Below are 23,032 nucleotides of genomic sequence, written 5' to 3'. Positions count from 1 at the left end.
AGCTCTGCACCTCTTTACGCAACTCCGACGCAACACTAAATATGAAGATGCTCTGCCTTCAGAGGATAACTTCCGTCCCTTGGTTGTGTAGGCTATATATGATATAAAATATCTATAGCCTACATTGTATAGCTTACATTCAAATATTACCTTTCTGTTACGGAGCTGGGAATAGGCCTATGAGCGCAAATTAGGATGTAGTGGAGGCTAAACGCGAGTAAACACAGTTTATCCACCTCTGACATTTCAGAAATAGAGTTTAGGCCTACCCACCTCTTATTAGAGTTTATCCACCTCTCAAAAGAGTTTATTCACTTTTAACATTCAAAACTGTATTATCCAATACTATCCTATATTCCCAATACTGCACAATAACCTCCACCATTATCAAACATGTTCAAATGCCTTTTTTTTAAATCTGATACCGCATGGCGCAGTCCACCTCACCGAGATTTCAGAATTCATAGTTCACCCACCTCTTATTTTATCACTACATCCCTGGAACAAATGTACTTTTCCTCTCCTAAACGAGGACAATTGGACATTTTATGGTCAATATTAGATTGGTGAGAATACTAAATATACTAGATCACCTGTAAGAATGTTTCAATCATTCTATCGTAGGTCTTGGTGTTTTTTTTATTATATAGATATTATGAAATAAGTAAGCTATACGTTTTTTCACTTTCTTAAGTGGGCTATAGTTCTCATTAGCAGTTTTATGCCAAACCATGAAACATTAAGCTGCGTCCAAAAACGTCTTTAAAAATCTCATGATATTGATCATATATGGCAAAGAAAGACATGAGTTTTGAAAATGCATCGCACTTAGACCTCTGATTACTTGCAGTACCCCGGCAATACCACAAGGAAATAGTCGTACGTCAAGTTTGAACCCGACGTGGAGATAAGCACTTTTCCACGTCAAAGACGGTTTTTATAAATCTGAGCGTTGGCATGGATTTGAGCGTACGCACCGTCTAAGATCAAATCTGTGCGTAAGAACGCTTTATAAATGAGGCCCCTTGTCTATATCATCAATGGGTCCTAAAACCAAGGCCTGTGAAAATATTTCTGTGCAAATCTTCTGTCTTCGTAGCTTTTTCAGACCTTGAAATTCTTTCATTTTTTCAGCTTGAAAAACATGTGCCATGTTTGGGTATTATTATCTTGACAAATATTTTCCCTAGCCTCCTCAAATTTCTAGAGTGGAAGACCAACTCATAAAAAACATGTGTAAACAATTTAAAGTCTACTAAATGTCTCCTGACTTTCGAAAGGGCCCTAGATTTTGGAAAAATGTGCATTAAGTGTGATATTGAGGGTATTTAAAAGCAGTTTTTTTCATTTGGTATCAGTCACTATTTCTTCTTCAAATACATCAGTTTATGAAAGTCTCCATATCAAATGACCATGACAATAATAAGGATAAAAGAAGGCGTGTTTGTATTTTTGTGTCATTTTCAAGCAACTGAAATGGCATGTGGGGTAGCTAGTAGGACCATAAAAATATATGTGAAAATAGCTAAGTATATGGATATTTAATGTGTAAAGTACCAATATTGTACCAAGCCCCATTCACAGAATAAATGCATGTAGTTACAGGTGTTTTGGGAACACCAAAATAAACATTTACAATAAACAATAGATTTTAGCGCCCCCTCAGGTGAAACACAGCATAGCATTTTGCTCCTTTTATAAGATATTAACTCCTTCTTTACACTACACTTACACCAGTTGAAGAAATAAATAGCTGAGAGGATCTGGCCATCCTCTGGACTCTGGCAGCTAGACGCTTAACAGTGCCACCAATGCCAACACACACTCTTACCATGGCTTGTAGCAAAAAAAATGCTGTAAAATGCAAAGAAATTGGCCTCTGCAGCTTTTAGCACTTATATGATGCAGCACAGGTGTGGTTGGTAACAACACTGGTAAGTGGTGCAGTCAGCCTGTATACCCAAATATTGTTCTGAGTCAGAGTCTGTTATTGTATGAAGGAAAAAGGGTGACAGTCCCAGCCACTACCACGACAGGACATCAATATTCACTGTATAAGAAGACGTATAAAGATACTCAAATGGCCTTTGAAAACTTATTTATTCTAGGTCAACGGTTAAAATATTATTTCTAGTACATAATTCGATATATTTGGCATCTTTTTCATTTTCAAGATATTAGGAATGTCATTCTTTTTGAAATATGGGAAGGAAAATATAGCCATTCTGTTTTAATGCCTTGTAAAAGGAGCAAAATGCTATGCTGTGTTTCACCTGAGGGGGCGCTAAAATCTATTGTTTATTGTAAATGTTCATTTTGGTGTTCCCAAAACACCTGTAACTACATGCATTTATTCTGTGAAAGGGAATTGGTACAATATTGGTACTTTACTAAGACTATGAAAACAATAGAAGTGAACACAAATATTTTACAGGTTTTAGTTATGGAATCTAAACTCCTTTTTTGTCGGTGCTGCAACCATTTTCCTGGATTTTGTCTGATTTGACACGGAATGACTCATTGTCATTAAGAAAGTAAAACTGAACCAGAGATAAAGTCTCTGTGTGTGTGTGTCACTGGCTATTAAGTTATCCAAATATTATAATATATATAGTTATAGTTACTATTATATATATTATAATATAATAGTATTTTCCCACTCAGTCAATGACCTGGCCATAGGTGACTTGTTTTTATTTTCTTGGATCAGAATTTTCACCATCCATGATCAGGCATATCAACCAGTTTTCTTTCACAATGTTTAATGTATTTAAGAACATAATCATGGGCTATAGTGGACATAGCCCCAAGACTAACATAAAGGCTAATGCTTACAGACTATCAGTGTTGGGCAGTAGTGTCACTATAAGTAGAGGTGTTATTAGCTTAACTACGCTTTTCAGTAGCATGGCAGTAGTGTTATTATTTTCTGAATTAGATATAGCTGTTCAACCTTATAGTGTGGTAGACTTCACATAAGCTTCATTTTTATAATGCCATGTCTCATTTTGCACTCTTTCCTCAACATATCATTTTCTCTACAGTGTGTCCAAGCAGCAGGCAGTCATCCCAAGCCAGGTCTTTGAACTTGAGGATGGCTCCAGCAGCTACAAGGACTTTGCTATGACTCGCAACAACAGATTCACAAGTGCTGGGCAGGCCTCTAAGAACATTATTCAGCCACCATCGTGTGTCCTCCATTTTTACAATGTACCTCCTTGTGTGACAGAGGATGAGCTACGAAGGGTATGTTACCATTCCAAAAGTTATATCGTTATGCTGTAAAAAGTGTAAGAGGATTTTGAGGTAGAATGGTGGCAGTTATAGCAGGCACAAAGCACACTAGTAAGGAAGCTTCTTTGAATGCATAGCTTTGCAAGAGACCAAATATCTCACACTGGAAGAGGAACTATGGCAAAGCTACTCAAGAGAGAAATATAGGTTGGTAAGCTAAAACGTCTTAGGGTCTGATTTAGGTAAATAAGGCAAGGCACATTTATTTATATAGCATTGATTCTTGAGAGTCTTTAAAGCATACATGGGCAACATACGGCCCGCGGGCCACATCCGGCCCGTGGGCTTTCCCTGACCGGCCCGCGTAAGGTCCGTGAAAGAACAATAGTCAAGAGCCTAGCATAGAGATAATGCACGCAAATCAATATCGTTGCTTTTATTTTGAAAGCGACTGCTATTTGTACGCCCATACATTTGTGCGTGGATGCATACGATGTAAACACCCTCACTGATGTGCTGGGGCCTGTACTACGAAGGGAGCTTAACCTACCCAGATGTAACCCAGGGTTACTTTGTTAAACCGGGGTTGACAAAACCTGGTTATCTTTAGTGGTGTTAATCGGTACTACGACGCTGATTATGAAGTTGATTTGTTGAGCCGGGGTTAACCTCATTGGAGTTTGTGCGCGTTCACATAAAAGGGGCGGGTTGCAGCGCAAATCACCACTTTCAGTGATGACGCGTTCACCTTATTTTACGGATGAGGAATGCACAATTATTTATGACAAGTTATGAGGAATTAAAACCCACTCTACGACAAAAATCAAATACGTCGGCAGTGAACAAAGCAAGCTGGCAAGGCTGTTGGCAACGTATTGCAGATCCTAAATGCCTAAAAGTAAAGTTTTATTTCCACATGTTCTTCAAATACGGAGGATTAGTAGCTTGCGGAATGTATTTAATGAGTTGAAATAATTAAATTACTTATTTTGAGTTCATAGAAATGCCTACAGATGCAACACAATTTAGAAGTGGGCATATAGATTACAGTAATAAGGATAATTGAATATTTAAGTAGCCCCATTGACTGATTTAGTGTAGGCTATGCCTAATCCTGTGAACATTTCAGATGCAACACCATTGCCAAACACACATGGCAGCAGGTGAAAATGAAACACAAACACATTATTCAGAATAGTGGTTTATATAGTCATAGCTTGCATTAATATTTCTTAATTATGAAAACATGTAGGCCTATGCTTATAGCCTTCACTTGGCCTCTGTTTTACAGCTAACAAGAAAAAGGTGTCTTTGAACACTACTGTAAGGCACCAGAGTGTTTTACAGTAGCAGAGGAGTTGGCCATCGCAAATAATAGTGGAAGGCCGATTATGGAGGGGGTTGAGGGAGGCATTCGGTCGGATTCTGGTGCTGTGGAAATGTGTAGCCTTTATGTGCAGGGTACAGTAATATGACATTCAATTCAACAAGTTTGTTAAAATGGTGATTTTTATTTATTAGGCCTACTGTAGGCTATGTCCGATTTATTTTAGGACATACAGTATTCTTGCATCACCGATTGAATACATGAATGTCCACGTACGGGCATTGCTATGAGACGTCTTCCTAGATCATCTGACAAAGATAACGAATTCCCTCGGCTGACAATCTATATGTTTAAGAGAATATCGTCCGGGTAGGCTATATATATTTTCTGGCGGTCTCTAAAACCCCTCGCCCTGCGAAGAGAGTCCCTCACGATTTGCGCTCCAATGTCGTATGGATCATCCAGGTACGCCGACATGTCTCGGGAGAAATTGTTAGTGGAGGGGTGGTACTTATAAAGGGTGTGGTTAACGGAAACCTCGGGTTAACCAAGAACATAACCTGGTCCCCGCTTCGTAGTACAGGCCCCTGGTGAATAGAATTTATGCTTCTGCGTCGACACAATGCAGTTGCCTTTAAGTCGGCGTAAACCTTTCAAAGTTTTGTGTGTCTTATATCTGCGTCGATCACCACCGCAAAGGTTGTCAGAACGAACTCCTGCTGTTTGTTGGCGATACGAAGTGTTAATTTCAAAACGTTACTGGCAGATAGATAGTTTACATTCGGATAACCTCGTCATTGTAACCAAAATATGTCTGAGTTTATTTACAAAGCTTATGTTAGCGAACTAGTATGATGCTACTACCCACAGGTTGCTTGAAGCAGCCGGCTCAACACAGGGCGAGTTGACCAATCACAGTTTTGTGCATAAAGTTAAAGCAAAAACATAGCCTACATTTTTAAAATAATTTTCTTTGTGAATGTTGATTAACTAATAACAGCCTACTATTGTCTGCTCCACATTTTCATAGTAATTCTGCATAGAGTTAATTTAATGATGGTAATGATTTAATGATGAAATATTGCTGAGTGTTGATGAAATGGTGGCACAGGCCTATGGTTGTACTGACTCCTTCACATTTTCATGGCCTAGCCTAATTATATAGATATTGTAGTACTTTTTTATATCAGTCTTTGAAAACTGAAAAAATAAATGTCAATGTCAAAAAATCGTTTTCGAGAATGAGGATTAAATACTGGACATAGATTAAATAGCCTATTGCTGTTTTTCCTTTGTCTCCCTCACATTTTCATCTGTTCTTACGAGTAGTAAACAAAACCATATGATTTACTTAATGTTATACAAGAACAGAATAGAATTGGACAGAATTGAGTTCAGACTTGAGTTCGGTATTTTGGGTCCGGCCCTCCTCAACAGTCCCAGTTTGTCATGTGGCCCCTTGGGGAAATTAGTTGCCCACCCCTGCTTTAAAGGGATATTCCACCATTTGGGGAATTATGCTCATTTTCCACCTCCCCTCGAGTTAAACAATTGATTTTTACCTTTCTCCAGTTCATCCAGCCATTCTCTGAGTCTAGCGATACCACTTTTAGCTCCAGCCTAGCATAGATCATTAAATCGGATTAGATCATTAGCATCTCGCCTCGCCTGCTAGCATCACGCTTAAAAGTGACTAAGATTTCCGGTAATTTTCCTATTTAAAACTTGTCTTTTCTCAAATTAGAAAGTGTAATTAGAGTAACAGAAAATGAAACATGCATTTCATTGTGAGCGTACCATGAGCGAGCAATGACATCACGCAGCACCTGAAAATAGTCCCCATAGGCTACTTCCAGCAACAAGTTTGAGCTGCAGCAGTTTATTGAGAGTTCAAGTTCAAGTTTATTTATATAGCACATTATCATACAAAATGTCATTCAATGTGCTTAAAAGAAACAAATAAAAATAAAAGATTAACAGTAATAATAATAGTAATAATACAATTAATACAATAAAATAATAAAATAGATCAAGGGGGAATAAGACTGAATGAATAGGAGGTAAAATAGAAATAAATAAATTAATTAATTACAAATAAACCTAAAAACTAATCAATAAATGCAGAATGAAAAAGTTCAGTTTTTAGTTTCTTTTTAAAACACTCTAGTGTTGGGAAAAATCTAATATCTATTGGAAGCGGATTCCAGCACTGTGTGGCATAATAGCTAAATGTAATTTCTCCTTGTTTGGTTTTAACCCTGGGGACTATTAATTGACAGGTTTCAGTAGATCTAAGCTCTCTACTAGGTGTATATTGGGGAAGCATTTCAGAAAAAATATTTGGGGCCAAGTCCATTCAGTGACTTATATACTAGGAGTAGAACCTTGAAATCAATTCTGAAATTAACTTGGAGCCAATGTAAAGATTTAAGAATGGGTGTAATATGATCTCTCTTTTTAGTCTTGGTTAACAGTTTAGCAGCAGCGTTTCGAATTAATTGAATCTGTCTAATGTACTTTTTGGGGAGGCCAGTTAGGGACCGTTCGTTATTTATAAATGGGGTCACCGGAGGGATTTTGAGTGCTTCAATCAAAAGTTGCATGACCCTCCCCTGCATGCAAGAAAATTTTCAACGGCCAATTGTCGATACTTTCCGCCCACGTTATAAAGCGCTATGAAAACACATCGACGTAAGCTATCGTTCTAAACTCACCCTCTGCTTTCTGATCTTACACATCACACTTCACCAAGATGGTGGCCATTTCAGTAGATTTATTCACTAACATTGTTGTGGAAACACAATAAGCATGGAAACTAAATGCACACTTCCTTCAACTGCATTAGCCTAGGCTACTTGAAATAAGTTACTCCTCTAGTAAGTATTCACATGAAATAAAACAATAAAACATTGAGACCATTCAACAAAGCACACTGGGTAATAACAAATTCAACACATGACCTTGTCAATTTGGGAGCATGCTTCACTCCTTCCTTCTCAAATGACTTGAAAAGACCGTTTGCACAATTTTACAAATAATCACAGGGACCGAAAAATACCTAACATGCCAACTTTTTCCGGGTTTAGGCCTATCATTTTAACTTTTCCCCGCTGTCTTGCTGTTTTAATATTTTCCCGTAGAATATCCCATATTACTGTAATACTCTCATAACAGTAGTCCTGCATTCTGGCCTGTCTCTGTGTTGTCCTGTTGTTACCCCTTGCCCTTCCAGAGAAACAGATGTATTCAAATCATTGTTTTGCTTGCTTGAATGCGAACTCAGAGTGATGTTAACCTACAGTAGGCCTATTTAAGTTAACGACGTGGTTGTCGTGAGAGCATGATTCATTGGCGCTTGCAGTGTTCGGCCGTAGGCTATGTCTACGTGCGCACCTGCCAGGCTAAGAGCCAAAGAAATCCCCCTGTATATTCACTCCAAGTTGGCCTACCATAACTTACCAACTCTACACTGTAGACCATAAACTGGCTATTTATATGACCAATGTATTTGTTCAACTTTATGAAGCAGAATTACGCACTGCTACTTGGAACGTAACACATTTTTGTTGGAGAGAGAATGACAGCGATGAACAAATTGCACTTGTTGCTGGTTACCAATAAATAGGGCCTACTTTATATTTTTTTGCAAACAACAAAAACAGAAAGGATGGAGCTCAGCAAAGCTAGAGATGGGCAGGAACAAGGTCAATTGGTAGAAATGCTAGTCAAAACGTTAGGAGCTGGATGTGTGGATGAATGAAGCACAAGTATGCTTTATAAGCATGCACACTGTTTAAAGTTAGGCTAGGCTACACGGTAAACTACAGGTAAACCAAAGTTAAATTTAGCTTTTTTAGGGCTGGATAAAGTTGACCAAATGGAGGCTGTTAGGCGTGAATAAAGTAGGCTACTTTGTTGCTCCAACCTTCCAACGTTAATGGGGAGGGATGTTGACATTTTCCGTATTTTTGCTGTTTTCATTAATACAAAAGATGGGTGACAAAAAAAAGTTAGGTGACCCTCCCCTCAACAAAGAATAAAAAGACATGACCCTCCCCTATTTTCCTCCGGTGGCCCCGTTTATAAATAACAAACGGTCCCTTAGGAGACTATTACAATAATCTACCCTACAGGATATGAAAGCATGAATAAGCTTTTCTAAATCCTGTCTAGAAACAAAATCTCTGATCTTAGCTATGTTTCTGAGATGCCAGAATGCTGATTTAGTCATGCTTTTGATGTGATCATTCATAGTCAGGTCCCCATCTAAGATGACTTCCAAGTTTCTTACTTGAGTCCTAGTTGTAAGTGCTTTAGATTCTAAGTAAGCACCTATTTGTGCTCTATCCTCTTTGTTACCAAATAAAATAATCTCAGTTTTGTTCTGATTAGGTTGATATTTACTTTTTCAAGGCAAAGACATAAATAGGACTCAATTCGTTTGGTGACAATGCAAGGTAGACCTGTGTGTCTACTAGAGTATAGTTCAATGTCAAATCAGCCTAGAAAATCGCCACGTTTCATTTTCCCTATTACCTTCCTTTCTAACTTGAGAAGAGAATGAGAGGGAGAGAGAGGAAGATAGAATGAAAGAGAGGGAGAAAGAGATGGAGCAGGTCAGAGCCTGGCCCGTCAAAGAAAGAGGCAGAAGAAAAGAGCCAAAGACACAAGAGCCAAGATAAAAAGAGAGTGAGCTGAGAATATTCTTCTCTTTTATCAATGACTTGGGCCACCCCCGGCTAATCAGGGTCTCTGTTATCTGAGAGGGATGGGTTTTGCCCAGGTGTATATCATACCTTTAGACTAAAGTGTAGTTCTTAGTCTACAACTATGCACAGATACATTAAATTGTAATGAAACCATGATCAGACTGCTGCCCACATTACAAGTATTAATTCAAGACCAAACATGAATGTATTATTCTCACGACACACATTTACTGTACAAGGTAACCATCAGAATAGTTGCTCTGGTGGATTTGAGTTTTGCTGTATGCTAATTAGTTTAGCTTGTCCTCCTGTGTAGTGGAGGAAAGTTCTTTGATCAAAACACAAGCAGATTCCTCCTTTGACACAAATCTTAGAGTTCAGATATTTTCCTGTGGTCCCAGGTGAACCCAGGATTGAATTAAGCTCTCAACAGGGTGTCGAGAGCGGAGGCCAAATGGCCACTCGATGCATGAAGATGTATGAGTGGGGGTGTTGAGAATCTTGGCCATGGCTCGCTAAGGGCCTGTCGCGCGATGCTGTTTTTTTTTAAACTGGTGAATTTATGTTATCGGTTAGGCATTTTAGGAGGCTGTAACCGGTAGTTTTTGTAGTTTTTCCTTAGTGGGATTTTTTGAAACTGCCGGCTAACTTTTGCCGTTTAGACGGCACAGCCAGCAATTTTATGACGACATAGCCCACCCCTCAACTCAGCCACTGCACTCGACCTGACACGCTGCTTGTCAGAACAAACCAAAGCATTTGTTTATCATATCAAAATGTTTTTTTCTTTCCCCTGTCATGATTTATGTGCACAATATATCAGCCAAGTTAGAAGCACACCGTTAGCTTAACTTAGTTAAACATTAGCTTACTACAACCTATGACTGACTCATGTTAATGTTTTCTCCAGTGGTGCTCAGACCTAATAGCCTAGAAATCTAGACGCACCCCTAGCGGCAGCAAATTACATTTGCTGCCAGGGCTGCCAGGGCTAGTCTAGCAACTCTCCGTTGGCTTGTGAGCTCCAGAAATCGATACTCAATCAGGCCAATGAAATCGTGTATAGAGTCGTTAGGTGGGCTTAACATAATGATTGATGGCAGAGTTGCAACAGTTTGGCTTGAATTCCCTGCTACTTGAAAACAAATAAGATGGATGTTGCTGTTGGCGAACAGTGTGACACGAGTTAAGCTTTTATTAAGTTGGCAAACGTTTGAACTAGCCAACTAGCTCCGCTGGTGGGAAACGCATGGGACTCATAGCGCTGCCGCTGTCCTATTGCGTGCAGAGGGAATTTGAAAGACAACTGATTATCCCGCCCCTTGGACTTAGCACTGCGAACGGTGAGTGCCCAGACCCTACATTTTAATGTGGGTCTGGCTCGTAATGGCTACAGACCTAATGCAATACATAAGAATTTGAAATTCGACATAGCAGTCACTGAAAATTAACTTTATTAGTTTAACAGTTGAATTGAAAACCGAATTGTCTGTAGTCTCCTTATTTCATGCGACTGCTTAACAAAATGTTTCAATTATGTTTTGTCTTCTACGCAAATTAAATGTGAAGCCTCTGCACAGCCCGGCGCCATCGACTGGTCTGGCACATGCACTACAGCACTTTTAGCCGCTTTCACCTCTGTTTATGCACACAAGTTTTTTCTTTACCGGTATCGTTATGGTGTGAAAGCGGTAAGAGAAAATACACCCATTGGTTTCGTGTAGAGGTAGCCTAAGACAATAGAGAGTACCCACACAGATGTAAATTGACTGCAAAGGGCATTCTTTAGAAATGTAAAAAGAGTTGGCCAAAAGGCTGGTCCTTACACAGCCCTGCAGTATTATGCCCTTTTTGGGGGACTGATGAGATGTTTACCTATGCTAATTAAAAACAACTGGCATGTCAACTTAAGAAGAATAAAGAAGAAATTGGATTCGGCATGATAAGAACGAAGCTGGAAACACTTCTGAGGTTTAAAAACACCTTTGTGAATCTGCTTAAGATATTTTGTGAGAACTTCTTATGAAGATATTGGTAACTTAAGTCTATGTGGTGACTCTAGTCCTGAGCCCCAAGGCACACTATGGTGCCCCAGAACAGTCTAATCAGGCTACACTAGGCTACCAGCAGAGCTCTAGAAGCGCAGATCAGTGTGAAGCTGAAGTCCTGAGCAGTCTCTCTGGTCAGATGCAGCAGCCAAATCGTAGATCAGTAGCTCAGTGAGGGCAAGGCAGCTACCATGGCAGTTATTGCTAGCATTGCAGCTCAGTAACAGCTCGATTAAGCTCCAGCAATGTTAGTGACAGGTCTTTCACAGTGAACAGCATCAACAGATGGGAAAAGATCTTCCCATCTTCAGTGTTGTGCCAGTTCACAGCTTTTCTGAACTAGTTCAAGTTCAGTTCATACATGCTCAAAGTGAACAGTTCACGTTCAAAGTTCACAATTTTAATTCTGAACTAGTTCAAAGTTCAGTTCATTTGACTTTTTTCGTGAGATATTCAAATAAATACTTTTTTTCACACTAGGTCCTACGAGCTAGAAATCACTATAGCCTACGTTCTTTGAAGCTGCTCATTGTAGACATTTGCTCATGACACTGCAATTGTGGGTTTCTTACCAGATGATGAAACTTGCAGCAGTACAGACAAGGTAGACCAGTCTCCGTGCCATCACTTCCACTAGCCATTTTTTTTTTAAATTGCAGCGCTTTCTCTCACTCTCGTCATTGGTCTGTCTCTCTCTCTCGCTCCTCCAGCCCTCCGCGCTCTCGTCGTTGCTATGCCTACCCCGCTCTGCTGCAATTCATCACGGGTAACGCTGTGCGGAATTCTCAGCCGGACACTACGTTGCCCGCAATGCATTGCGCACACAATGTCAAAACCATTTCTGTCTGGTGATACAAAGCGGCACCAGCGAGAATACAGGAGGGAGGAACTTTCTCTCGTTGCGTTTCAAAAGAGAAAACAGATGTCACTCAGTTTTCAATGGAAAACAAATTCCAACGTTCATTTACAGTGATGTCTGCCGTTCATGACACATAATGTGAACTAATTCACGTTCAAGTTCTTTATTAAAAAATGTGTTGCGTTCAGTTCAACGTTCACGAAAAAATGAGCGTGTTCAATGAACGCGTTCTTTTGAACTCGTTCACGCACAACACTGCCCATCTTTTACGGGAAGATGAAGTAGGGAGCATATTTCTTAACAGCTACCTGCCTGCCCTTTTCTACTCGTGCCTTGAGCAGCCAAACCGTAGATCAGTAGCTCGGTGAAGTCAAGGCAGCTACCATGGCAGTTATTGCTAGCATTGCAGCTCAGTAACAGCTCGATTAAGCTCCAGCAATGTTAGGTCTTCCACAGTGAACAGCACCACTAATTCTGTTTAAAATTATGCTTGTTAAAAAGCTTTTTGCTGGCAAACATATACTTCAAAATGACACTACAAAACAAGATAAATGTTATAGTTTATTTTTCAACATCAGCTAAATGTTTTTGGAAACAGAATGTCTATTGATCTTAATCTGCTTTTCACCGTCTCTTAAAACAACGATACCATGAGCGGATCTTGCAGGCAGGCAAAATTGAAAGGTCACGTTGATAGCCTATGACGTCACCTACCGGCAGCAGCGCAGGTAGATGAGGCCACCACCTTTACTTACTTTTAAACATTTTTTATTCTCAAATAATTTTTTCACAGGTTAATTTTTAAATGTTTATGAGTAATTTTATGAAGCATTGATAATTTAAATGGCCACTCAAAAGGGCACTTTTGGACATTCCTAGGCAAAGGGGCAGGGGCTCAGGCACCCATAGCTCCCCCCTCTGCATGTGCATGACCCTCAGTGTCAGTTGAGTGACAAAGACTCAACAGAGAAACGGACTGAAACACAGTAAGTAGCCTGGTAGCCGCGCTAAGCAAATTAATAATGTGCAGAGTGCTCCAAGTTCAAGTGCAGCCTTTGATAGGTGATTTGTTCTGACGAGTACCAACCCAACAAAACATCACTTGTTTTTGTTCCTCATTGCTTTCCTAAATAACGTACCCGTGGACTTTCCCTTAGTCTGCCTTCGAGTTTCTTATCTAGAGAATACTGTTACTTCTGCGACTGAAAGTCACATGCTCATAACTTTTAGCGTTTGTTTAGAAAAAAGTTCATACTTCATACGAGGTGATGAAGCCAGTCACACAATGTTGTGTTTCTCTGGAAATAGAAAATTATCATATAAAGACTTAATACACTTCAGACGTAAAGTTATTTGATATCAAAGTGACGCCAAAATGAATAGGGGTCAATTGAATGCTAACTCCAAGTGGCCCACGATTAGCCTTAGAGCCGTAGCTGTCAACATTGAGCATTGAAAATAAGGGAGATTTCTAGGGTTTCTCACACAAAATAAGGGAAAAATCTTTCTGTTGCTGTCCTTCTGCTAACAGCAAGAATTCAGACTACAAAACTGCTGCACTAACTAAATGAGGTATGGAGTTAGGTCTAATGTGACTTTGCTTATAGATTGGCGTCAAATCATGTTCTCACATAAACTAAATTATCTTAAATAGGCTTATATCACTTTAATGTTGCCTTAAAGCAAGCAAAACAATGCTTTTAAAACATCCGTTTCACTGGAAGGGCAAGGGGGTAGCAACAGGACAACAGTACAGAGACTGACAGGTCCGGTGGTAGGGCTAATGTTATGAGAGTATTAAAATATGGGATATTTTACAGGAAAATATTAAAATGGTAAGACAGCAGGAAAACAAGTTCAAATATGTGGGAGAGTTGACAGGTAGGCCTATGCTCAGAGCCTCTGATACGGGGTACAGTATGCTTTCTGAACCCCCTTGGTTGAAAAGTACAGTTTTGCCTGTCCATACTAACCTGACTCCGCCAGATGGATTGCTTTGCATTTGCTCCGCATAAATAATGAGCAAAAATACTGGTTAGCTGATTGGATAAACCATCTGTCTATCACCACCTATGTTGGTGATAGACGGTCCAAATCAATTCCTTCATTCCTCCCAGCTACATTGCAGACTCCTAGCTTCCTAGCTTCCCCAGGAATACTCTAATATTCGGATAAAACTTTAGCGATAGCTATGCTCATCTCATCCGTGGAAGTCGCGTCACACCTAAACCCACGTCAAAACCAACGCTGATTGGACATTCGTTTGGTGAACTGCTCCAAATTTTCTCTATCGGAGAGATGCCAGACTGATCTGCAAGTGAAAATCTGAAGCTCGCGAGATCAGGATGGTCTCACGAGGCTATGTCCACAAAGCAATCATAGGGCTGCATTTTTTTTTAAATTCCCACTCTGGAACCTGTTATTGGAAAAGTGCGTTTTCAGGTGCCTAAAATGACATTGTCATGTGGACACAAGACCAAAGTTATTAAAAACGTTATTGTTTTCACAAAAATAACAATTTCATCGTCCCTGTGTAGACGGCACCTTAGTGTCCCACTCTGCCCCTGCTAAGGGGAAATGGCAGCTATCAAAATATGTATCTAACACTGGAGGAGGATGATGGAGGAGGCTGCGTGTCAACCAAAAGCACAGTAGCCATTAATTTGTATGGGTAAAGTAGGCTAATCGTGTAAATCTATAATTTGGATCATCACAAATAAAATGCGAAACTAAACTACTGTATTTCCCTCATCAATGGGCACTACATTTTGGTATGCAGTAGAGTAAAGCACAGCAAGGTTTATTTAATAAAGATATTCTGAAATGGCCTGGACAAAATTTTTGACAAATTAAAAGACAAAGAGCTAAAGAATACTTCCAAGGTGAAATCCAAAGTCAAGGTACATCAGTATCTGATCACATCTGTCACCTTTTGGACAGCAGTGGGCATCTTGGAGAACAACACTGTTTGAAAGAAATACCTAAAAAGCCAGACTGGAACTGGTAAAAAATTATATTGTAAGTTACAATCCATCTGGATGAACAGTCCTTATAGGACTGATGAGTTGAAACTGGAACTTTGACAAGTCATATACCTCTATGTTCACAGACAAAAAGATGAAGCTTTCAAAGAAAAGAACACCATGGAGTAAGGTGTGGTTATACAGTTATGGGGCTGCTTTGCTGTGTTTAGCCTGGGGTTCCTTGAATCTGTGCAAAAAGGGAAGATAATTACCCAAAACAAAATTAAAAGCACCAAAGAATGGCTATGAATAAAAGCAGTGGACTATTCTGAAGTGGTCTTCTATGAGCCTAGGGCTGAATACATCAATGGAAAAAGCCTAAACATGTGGTCTGCAGAAGGCACCCTTTGAACCTGAGACAGCTGTAGCAGTTTATTTAGGATAAGTGGGCCAAGCTACCTGTTGTCAGGTGCAGAAGTGTAATTAAGAACCACAGAAAATGCTTGTTGGTAGTGCTTGCCTGTAAAGGCTGTGCAACACACCAACACACTACTAGGTAAAGGATATCATATTTTTTGTCCATGCCATGTTCATTTGTTTTATTATCTAAACTGTTCTGTTGATTTAAGAGTTTAAAGCAAAGTCTGATTGGCATTAAACATGAAGTAAATAGTGATGAATGCTAAGTTTTGGATTCTTTCAGAGAAAAGTTGAGGGTTCTTCCTTTTTCGTGGAAGGGTCCCAACAAATGTGTCCACAACTGTAATTGTACTCTATGTAGCACATCGTGGCAACGGTCAACGTCTGAAAAAATAGTATTACTACAGTATGTATTTTGGTTGAGTTATTTTCAGTGCCTATAGACCATACATGGGCAACATACGGCCCGCGGGCCACATACGGCCCGTGAGCTTTCCCTGACCGGCCCGCGTAAGAACAATTAGTCAAGAGCCTAGCATAGAGATAATGCATGCAAATCAATATCGTTGTTTTTATTTTGAAAGCGACTGCTATTTGTACGCCCATACATTTGTGCGTGGATGCATACGACGTAAACACCCTCACTGATGTGCTGGTGAATAGAATGTAGCCTATGCTTCTGCGTCGACACAATGCAGTTGCCTTTACGTCGGCGTAAACCTTTCAAAGTTTCGTGTCTCGTCGCTCACCACCGCAAAGGTTGTTAGAACGAACTCCTACTGCTGCTCGTTGGCGATAGGAAGTGTTACTGGCAGATAGACATTTTACAATCGGATAACCCCGTAATTGTAACCAAAATATGTCTGAGTTTATTTGCAAAGCTTATGTTAGCGAGCTAGTATGATGCTACTACCCACAGGTTGCTTGAAGCAGCCGGCTCAACACACAGAGCGAGTTGACCAATCACAGTTATGTGCATAAAGTTAAAGCAAAAACATAGCCTACATTTTTAAAATAGTTTTCTTTGTGCATGTTGATTAACTAATGACAGCCTACTATTGTCTGCTCCACATTTTTGTAGTCAAATTCTGCATATAGTTAATTTAATGATGGTAATGATTTAATGATGAAATAGGCTATTGAGTGTTGATGAAATGGTGGCACAGGCCTATCGGTTGTACTGACTCCTTCACATTTTCATGACCTAGCCTAATTATATAGATATTGTAGTACTTTTTTATATCAGTCTTTGAAAACTGAAAAAAATATCAATGTCAAAAAATCATTTTCGAGAATGAGGATTAAATACTGGACATAGATTAAATATTGCTGTTTTTCCTTTGTCTCCCTCACATTTTTATCTGTTCTTACGACTAGTAAACAAAACCATATGATTTACTTAATGTTATACAAGAACAGAATTGAATTGAACAGAATTGAGTTCAGACTTGAGTTCGGTATTTTGGGTCCGGCCCTCCTCAACAGTCCCAGTTTGTCATGTGGCCCCTTGGGGAAATTAGTTGCCCACCCCTGCTATAGACAGAGACTTTCTAATGAGGAGACACAGCACTCAAAAAATCCTCAATAGAAATGCATGGGGTTAGTTTGTAACGCCAATATGGCCGTTGTCTAAACATATCCCACCCCTTCCTCGCCAAAACGTCGACATATGACAATATGAATACATTGAGCCAATCATGTGGTGTGATGTGACTACATTGAGCCAATTATGTGCTGTGTTGTGCAGACATCGTGCCAATCATGTGTTGTGAACTCGCCGCTGGAGCACGGTTGGTGTCGTGAAGCCTTGCGCACGTGCATTTCTGCCGAATAGGATGCCCAATGAGTACTCAAAAAGCGTTGCAATGGCCGCCGAGTGGAGGGACTTGCCTAAAAGGACTTTGCTATAGACCCTAATTTGATTTACATATTTGACTTGTATGTGTATCAGAATTCTTATGTATGTCATAAGTTATAACTTACAACATACTGTTGCAAAAACTGAAAGGAACCGTATGTAAGAAATGTATTTCATTTAATCATAAAATGGCCCTGATATGTCACTAGACATTAATAAATCATACTTATATTACTAACAACAGTACTCAGGCCAGGCTATTGTCATTTAAAAAGTGAAGTTGCATCCCCCAACTGATGTTCATGTTGTCATGTTGTGTTTTGGCCTGATGCGCCACCCTCCTATCTACTAATCACGAAGTCAGTAGTGTTTCGGCATCCGGGTTGCCAGCTCTGCCAGTCAGGGGGGAGGGGATACACCGCTCTACAGTATTTTGAAAGTGATTGCCGTACCAGTTTTGGCCACAATCTTACATATGGTTCCTTTAAAGTTATCTTTTAAGTTATCTATAAAGAGAGTCAACTACAGTAGTACAGTACAGTAGATGTATTTGTATTTGTAAATGTAAAAAGTTCTTTCTTATTTAGTTATGTTCAGAACATGGTGTCCCTGGTTTCATCAAGTTCAAAGTCTTTGATGCCAAACGTAAGTTCTATTTTCTTTAATAATAATATGAATTATTTTAATAAACATACTTCATACTACTAAACACACTACTGTTACATACTGTACATTTTGTTCCCAGTTACACCCATATCAAGAGGGGATTCCAAGAGTTGCTCTGTAGTTAGGATTATCCTTAATCATATTATGTTGATCGATCTTGTATGGTAAAACTATTATGTGTATTCTACGGAGCCCCTAAAGGGACATGAGCAAAAAAATATATAAAGTTTAGTTTCATGTGCTCACACGAAACTTTCATGTGTGCACGCAAAACTTTCATGTGCACACATGAAAGTTTCAGGTACTTAGGCAAAACCTTTTCGTGTGAGCACGCAAAACTTTTGTCTGAGCACATGAAAGCCTGCTGTATATTGATGTAGCCTGGGGCATATTGGAGACAGTGGCAGCTAGAGAAATAACTACTAGTACAGGAGTTACGGTATTATAGTACTATATTTTAATCTAGGTCTTCATTATAAGGGCATTGCTGCTTTGCTTGCAAGTTGTCACCATTATATTGTTTCCATACGATATTTAAAACAAATTTTGAAGTCTTGTAATCTGGTTCTGGTGCATGGGATACACCGATTTGGATCGGGCAATTACTTTAATCTATAAACAGTTACAAACATCTGCCAACTCCACGGATATAGGTGAATGTACACAAAATGCAAGGAGAATGAATGTATTAAACATAAGGAAAGAGGATGTTCATAAGTATAAGTATATACTCTTTTGATCCCGTGAGGGAAATTTGGTCTCTGACAGACAGACAGCCATTATCCTTTCTAATCAACCGGAGCTTGTTGCTGACTGTGACAGCTGGCTGCATTCTGCACAGTAGGAGGTAGGGATGTAACGGTATGAAAATTTAACCTCACGGTTATAGTGACCAAAATTATCACGGTTTTCGGTATTATCACGGTATTTCTTTGTGTTCAATATAAGCACTGATACAAGCTGAAATAGTTTTTAAAAAAGTGTCCTGTTCACTTTTTTTCTTCATGTTTAATTGGCTATATGCTTATAGCTTAACTTACCCTACCATAACTTGGAGTTTGCTATTTCTGTTATTTGGATCCAATGAGTGAGACCAAATTAAGCGTTTGAAATAAAACTTTAGGCTACTGTATTCTCCTCCTGATAACGTGAGTGGAATGGATTTAATGTGGATGCGAACATAAAAAGACGCAGAGTGGCTACATGATACAGTGCACATTTTGCGGTGAACATGTTCCGCCTTTTAAAATCAGATGTAGCCTAATCCGAATCGTAGTTAAAACCATCAATTAGACAACAGAATCAGTAGGGTACCAGTTTTGTTTTATTGTACCAGGCCTACTGTATGTCAAAAGCAGGCTCGGATGAAGCTGGGAAGGATTAAACACACGGTTTCCACACCGCGGTAATCAACCGTGATAATTATGATATTTGAAAAGAAACCGGTAATTGTTATCATCAACATTTTTATCGCAGTTTACCATTATACCGGTAATCATTACATCCCTAGTAGGAGGATGTTCACAATGGCGCGAAATACTGTAGGTTTCAAAGCGCTCATGAAACTAAACTTTAGATGTCCCCTTAGGGGCTCCGTAATATTCAGGCTTTTGTAGTGTGTGTGTGTGTGTACACAGGCCTATACTGTATGTAATGCTCAGCTTAGTGTGTTTTACTGCAGTTAAAACAGTTCAGTTGCTGAGACTGACCCCTGTTTACTTAATGCCTGTTTGGCCTACCGGTAATAATGTTTTTTTCTACTATTCGCTTGTTTACTCTCTCCAGCCAGCTCTAAAACCATATCAGGTCTGCTTGAGTTTGACAGCAAGACAGATGCTGTGGAGGTGCTAACAGTGCTCAACCATTACCAGATCAGGATACCAAGTGAGTGTGCTAGTACTCTTAAACCAACTTTTCATTCAGGGCCTGGACTTATCATGTTTAGTCATTCACTTTTTAGTGTTATGACAAAAGTTAATTACAAGCATGAGCATTTGTAGGCACAGTAGAGATATAGTCTACTTTGATATACACCAGTTATGTCCCTTAAAGTCGTGCAAGGAATTTTGCATTAATATCCTGGAGAGTGGTTTCCTCCTCTTTTTCTGGTTGTTGTGACTACTGTCTTCTATCTTAGGTGTAAAGCCCTTGTTTTCACAACACATCTTATCCATCCAAAAGCTCCTAATATGGACACTGCTAGGCATAAAAGGCCACTGAAAAAATCTGCTTTGCCAGAAACATTTAGCCTATGATTCCTTTCATGCTGACTTACCAAACTTTTTTCCTTAACACACTGTATTTAGTCCTCATTGCCTGGCATGACATGACATGGTCTATTATTGTAATTACACTCCAAAAAAGTTGGTGTAATCCAATTTCTATGTTAACTCTCTTTGCTTGCTAATCTTTGTTTATTGTTTTAGATGGATCCAACCCTTACACTTTGAAGCTGTGTTTCTCCACTTCTTCTCATCTATAAGCCGAAGAACCAGAAAGGGACATAAGCCATGGAGTATTCATGTTAAGAAAGAAGAATGGGATAGCAGATCAAAGAACTCATGTACAAAGGAAGAGCCAAAGTGCAAAGCACTAAAATAACTATTTCTTTATTGGAAGTTGCAAACACCTATGGCCAAATCTATCAGTCTTTTGAACAACAGAAAACAATTTACTGTGTGTACACACTTTCCCACTTTTGGTTATCGCACACAATGCCCAAGTCTCTTCACAAACGTGAGTCAGATAAGCCTGAAATTTACACCCTTAACATCCACTCTTGCAGTGATCCTCATATGGGCTGAGACACATTAGATTGAACAGATTATCATGTACATCTTTCAGGTAAACCTCTCCACGGATGCTGCATACACCAATGTATGAACTGTATGTATGTATGCATACTTCATATATGATGCTTGTTGTGCATCCTGAAGGTTTATCCATGTGTGCAACGATGCATCTTGTTTTTATTAAACAGCTGTTTTTTTTAACATTATTTAAACCAAGTTAACTGGTTGATCCACTCCCATATAACTGACACGATAGCTATGTTGATAGTCCAATTAAGATAATAATAGCCCCACCGAAAAAATACATCAGAGAAAATCGTACCGTAATGACTGATATGGACTGTTTAGCCTCCTTACATCACTGTTAGTTCCTCTTAGTGTCACCTACTGCAAATCACAAATATGATGCATACGCCACCTCAACACCATGCTCAGAGGTACTGTATGTATGTTTTTCCTTGGATTATCTTTCATCAATACCGTTTTATGTGTGAAGAAATGCTTAGCATGATTTTAGTGAATGTGTTAACACAAATTTGACACAGGAGGCCCTTAAAGGTGTCTGTATTATGTCACAATTTCTCTTTACAATCCATTATTCTCTTTGAATATCATGTCCTAAACATGTCCTTTTATTCTAGCATGCCATTTGGCATCTGCATTAAGTGATTGTCCTGGTACAGGAGGAAATGGGATTAAATTCATTCATTTAGGCCTATCTGTCAACTTGGCTTTTGTTAGATTTTTTTCTGTAATTTTGTTGTCAATATGATGTCATTGGCACTGCTTGTAAGCTGTGTACTTCCTAAAAAATCAATAAATCTATATGTCAGACATGTCCTAGTTGGATCAACCTAAATGACCTTAGTGTATTTGTGCCTGCATCATTGTAGATAATCAGAATTGTTGAGGAACATAATTAAAAGATGTGAAATCTGTAAAGACTGTAATGTAGATTGTATTGTAATATATCATCAAGACAATGTGTCACAATTTATCATTTTCTTTCATGAAAGACCAACTTTGTTTTGTGTTCATTTAGTTCCGGGCCATTTTGGTGCCCTAAGCAGAGGTGTGCTCAAATTTGCAAACATAGGCGAATGTTTGCAAACAGTTTTCTGTTTGCCTTGAGTTCTCGCCAAACGTTTGCGAACACTCGCAAACAGTTTGAGGAGGTCATTCTCCGTGAACAGACAGTAGACCTGGACGTGATCTGGGCGAAGTGTTACCGTTACAATAGACTGTTTACACCAAATCAATCAAATTTATCTGTTCAGAGAAAACATATTTACCACGAACGTTCACCGCTGCTGAATTTGAACGCACCTCAGAATTGTTTTAGTTATGATTGTGATGAATGTTTAACTCTTAGTACATTATATTTAAATGATAACAAAAATGTCAATGCAAACAAATAAAGTTAAATAAAAGGCCTATAACTTACAAACTAACTGCTTCTGTGTATGTGTTTTATGGCGCTGTTTCTTAAAGGTGCAGTCAGCGATTTCGCAGGATGTCGCATTTGTTTGTGTTTATGTTTATTTAAAACAATTATTAGCATACGCTAAAAAACAATTATTAGCATACGCTTTTGTCCAAAACAACATACATTATGTTTGAACCAAGGACCAAACAAAACACGCCATAACTGTTATCGTACCACACTGTGATACAGGGTCAATATGCTCTCTGGCCCCAGTGTAAAAGTTGTCTTAGGTGGTACATCCATTGTCTGGCCTTTTTAACCTGAGCTTGGATGTGAATAGCCCATGTCAGGTCCTCAGAGATGTTTACTCCCAGATATTTAAAACCACTAACTCTCTCTACCTGTATTCCGTTAATCAAGAGAGGGGTGTAAATCTGCTGCTGCTTACTTCTGAGTAGAGGGTCTTTAAAATGAACGACCTAAACTGATTCGCCTTTCCAGTTCTTGTTCGTTCTTTCGTTCATCGCTGAATCACACTGACCTAGTGCTGCTGTGAATGCCTATGGCCCAGCTTCCTAAGGCGAGAGCCAAATCGTATGCTGTTGTCTGTATTGTTTCTAAAACGTCCTCATCGAATTAGCCAATGAGGGGCATGAAAGCATAGCAACCGGGCTAACAAATGCACTGTAAAAAGTTTAACATAAAATTTACAGCAACTTGCTGGCAGCAA

The 23,032-nt window shown here is 39.2% G+C and overlaps 1 protein-coding gene across 1 annotated transcript in view; it reads left to right on the top strand.

The window, feature by feature from the left end:
• Positions 1–22,327, top strand: part of hnrnpll (heterogeneous nuclear ribonucleoprotein L like) — a 72,408-nt gene extending 50,081 nt beyond the window's left edge. Inside the window, exons 10-13 of the mRNA XM_076295883.1 lie at positions 3,045–3,246; positions 18,006–18,063; positions 19,870–19,968; positions 20,511–22,327. Of these exons, the coding sequence (XP_076151998.1) occupies positions 3,045–3,246; positions 18,006–18,063; positions 19,870–19,968; positions 20,511–20,566 (415 nt within the window). The 3' untranslated portion in view covers positions 20,567–22,327. The remainder of the gene's footprint in view (positions 1–3,044; positions 3,247–18,005; positions 18,064–19,869; positions 19,969–20,510) is intronic.
• The last annotated feature ends 705 nt before the right edge of the window (positions 22,328–23,032 follow it).

This window comes from Alosa pseudoharengus, unplaced genomic scaffold (assembly GCF_046254945.1).
Source record: "Alosa pseudoharengus isolate Yale_2024_CS ecotype anadromous, Long Island Sound unplaced genomic scaffold, YU_APseudo_1.1 YU_APseudo_1.1_scf_1, whole genome shotgun sequence".
NCBI classification, from domain to species: domain Eukaryota; kingdom Metazoa; phylum Chordata; class Actinopteri; order Clupeiformes; family Clupeidae; genus Alosa; species Alosa pseudoharengus.
Note: the sequence above shows the minus strand (reverse complement) of the source record. Positions and strands in the feature narration are given on the sequence as shown.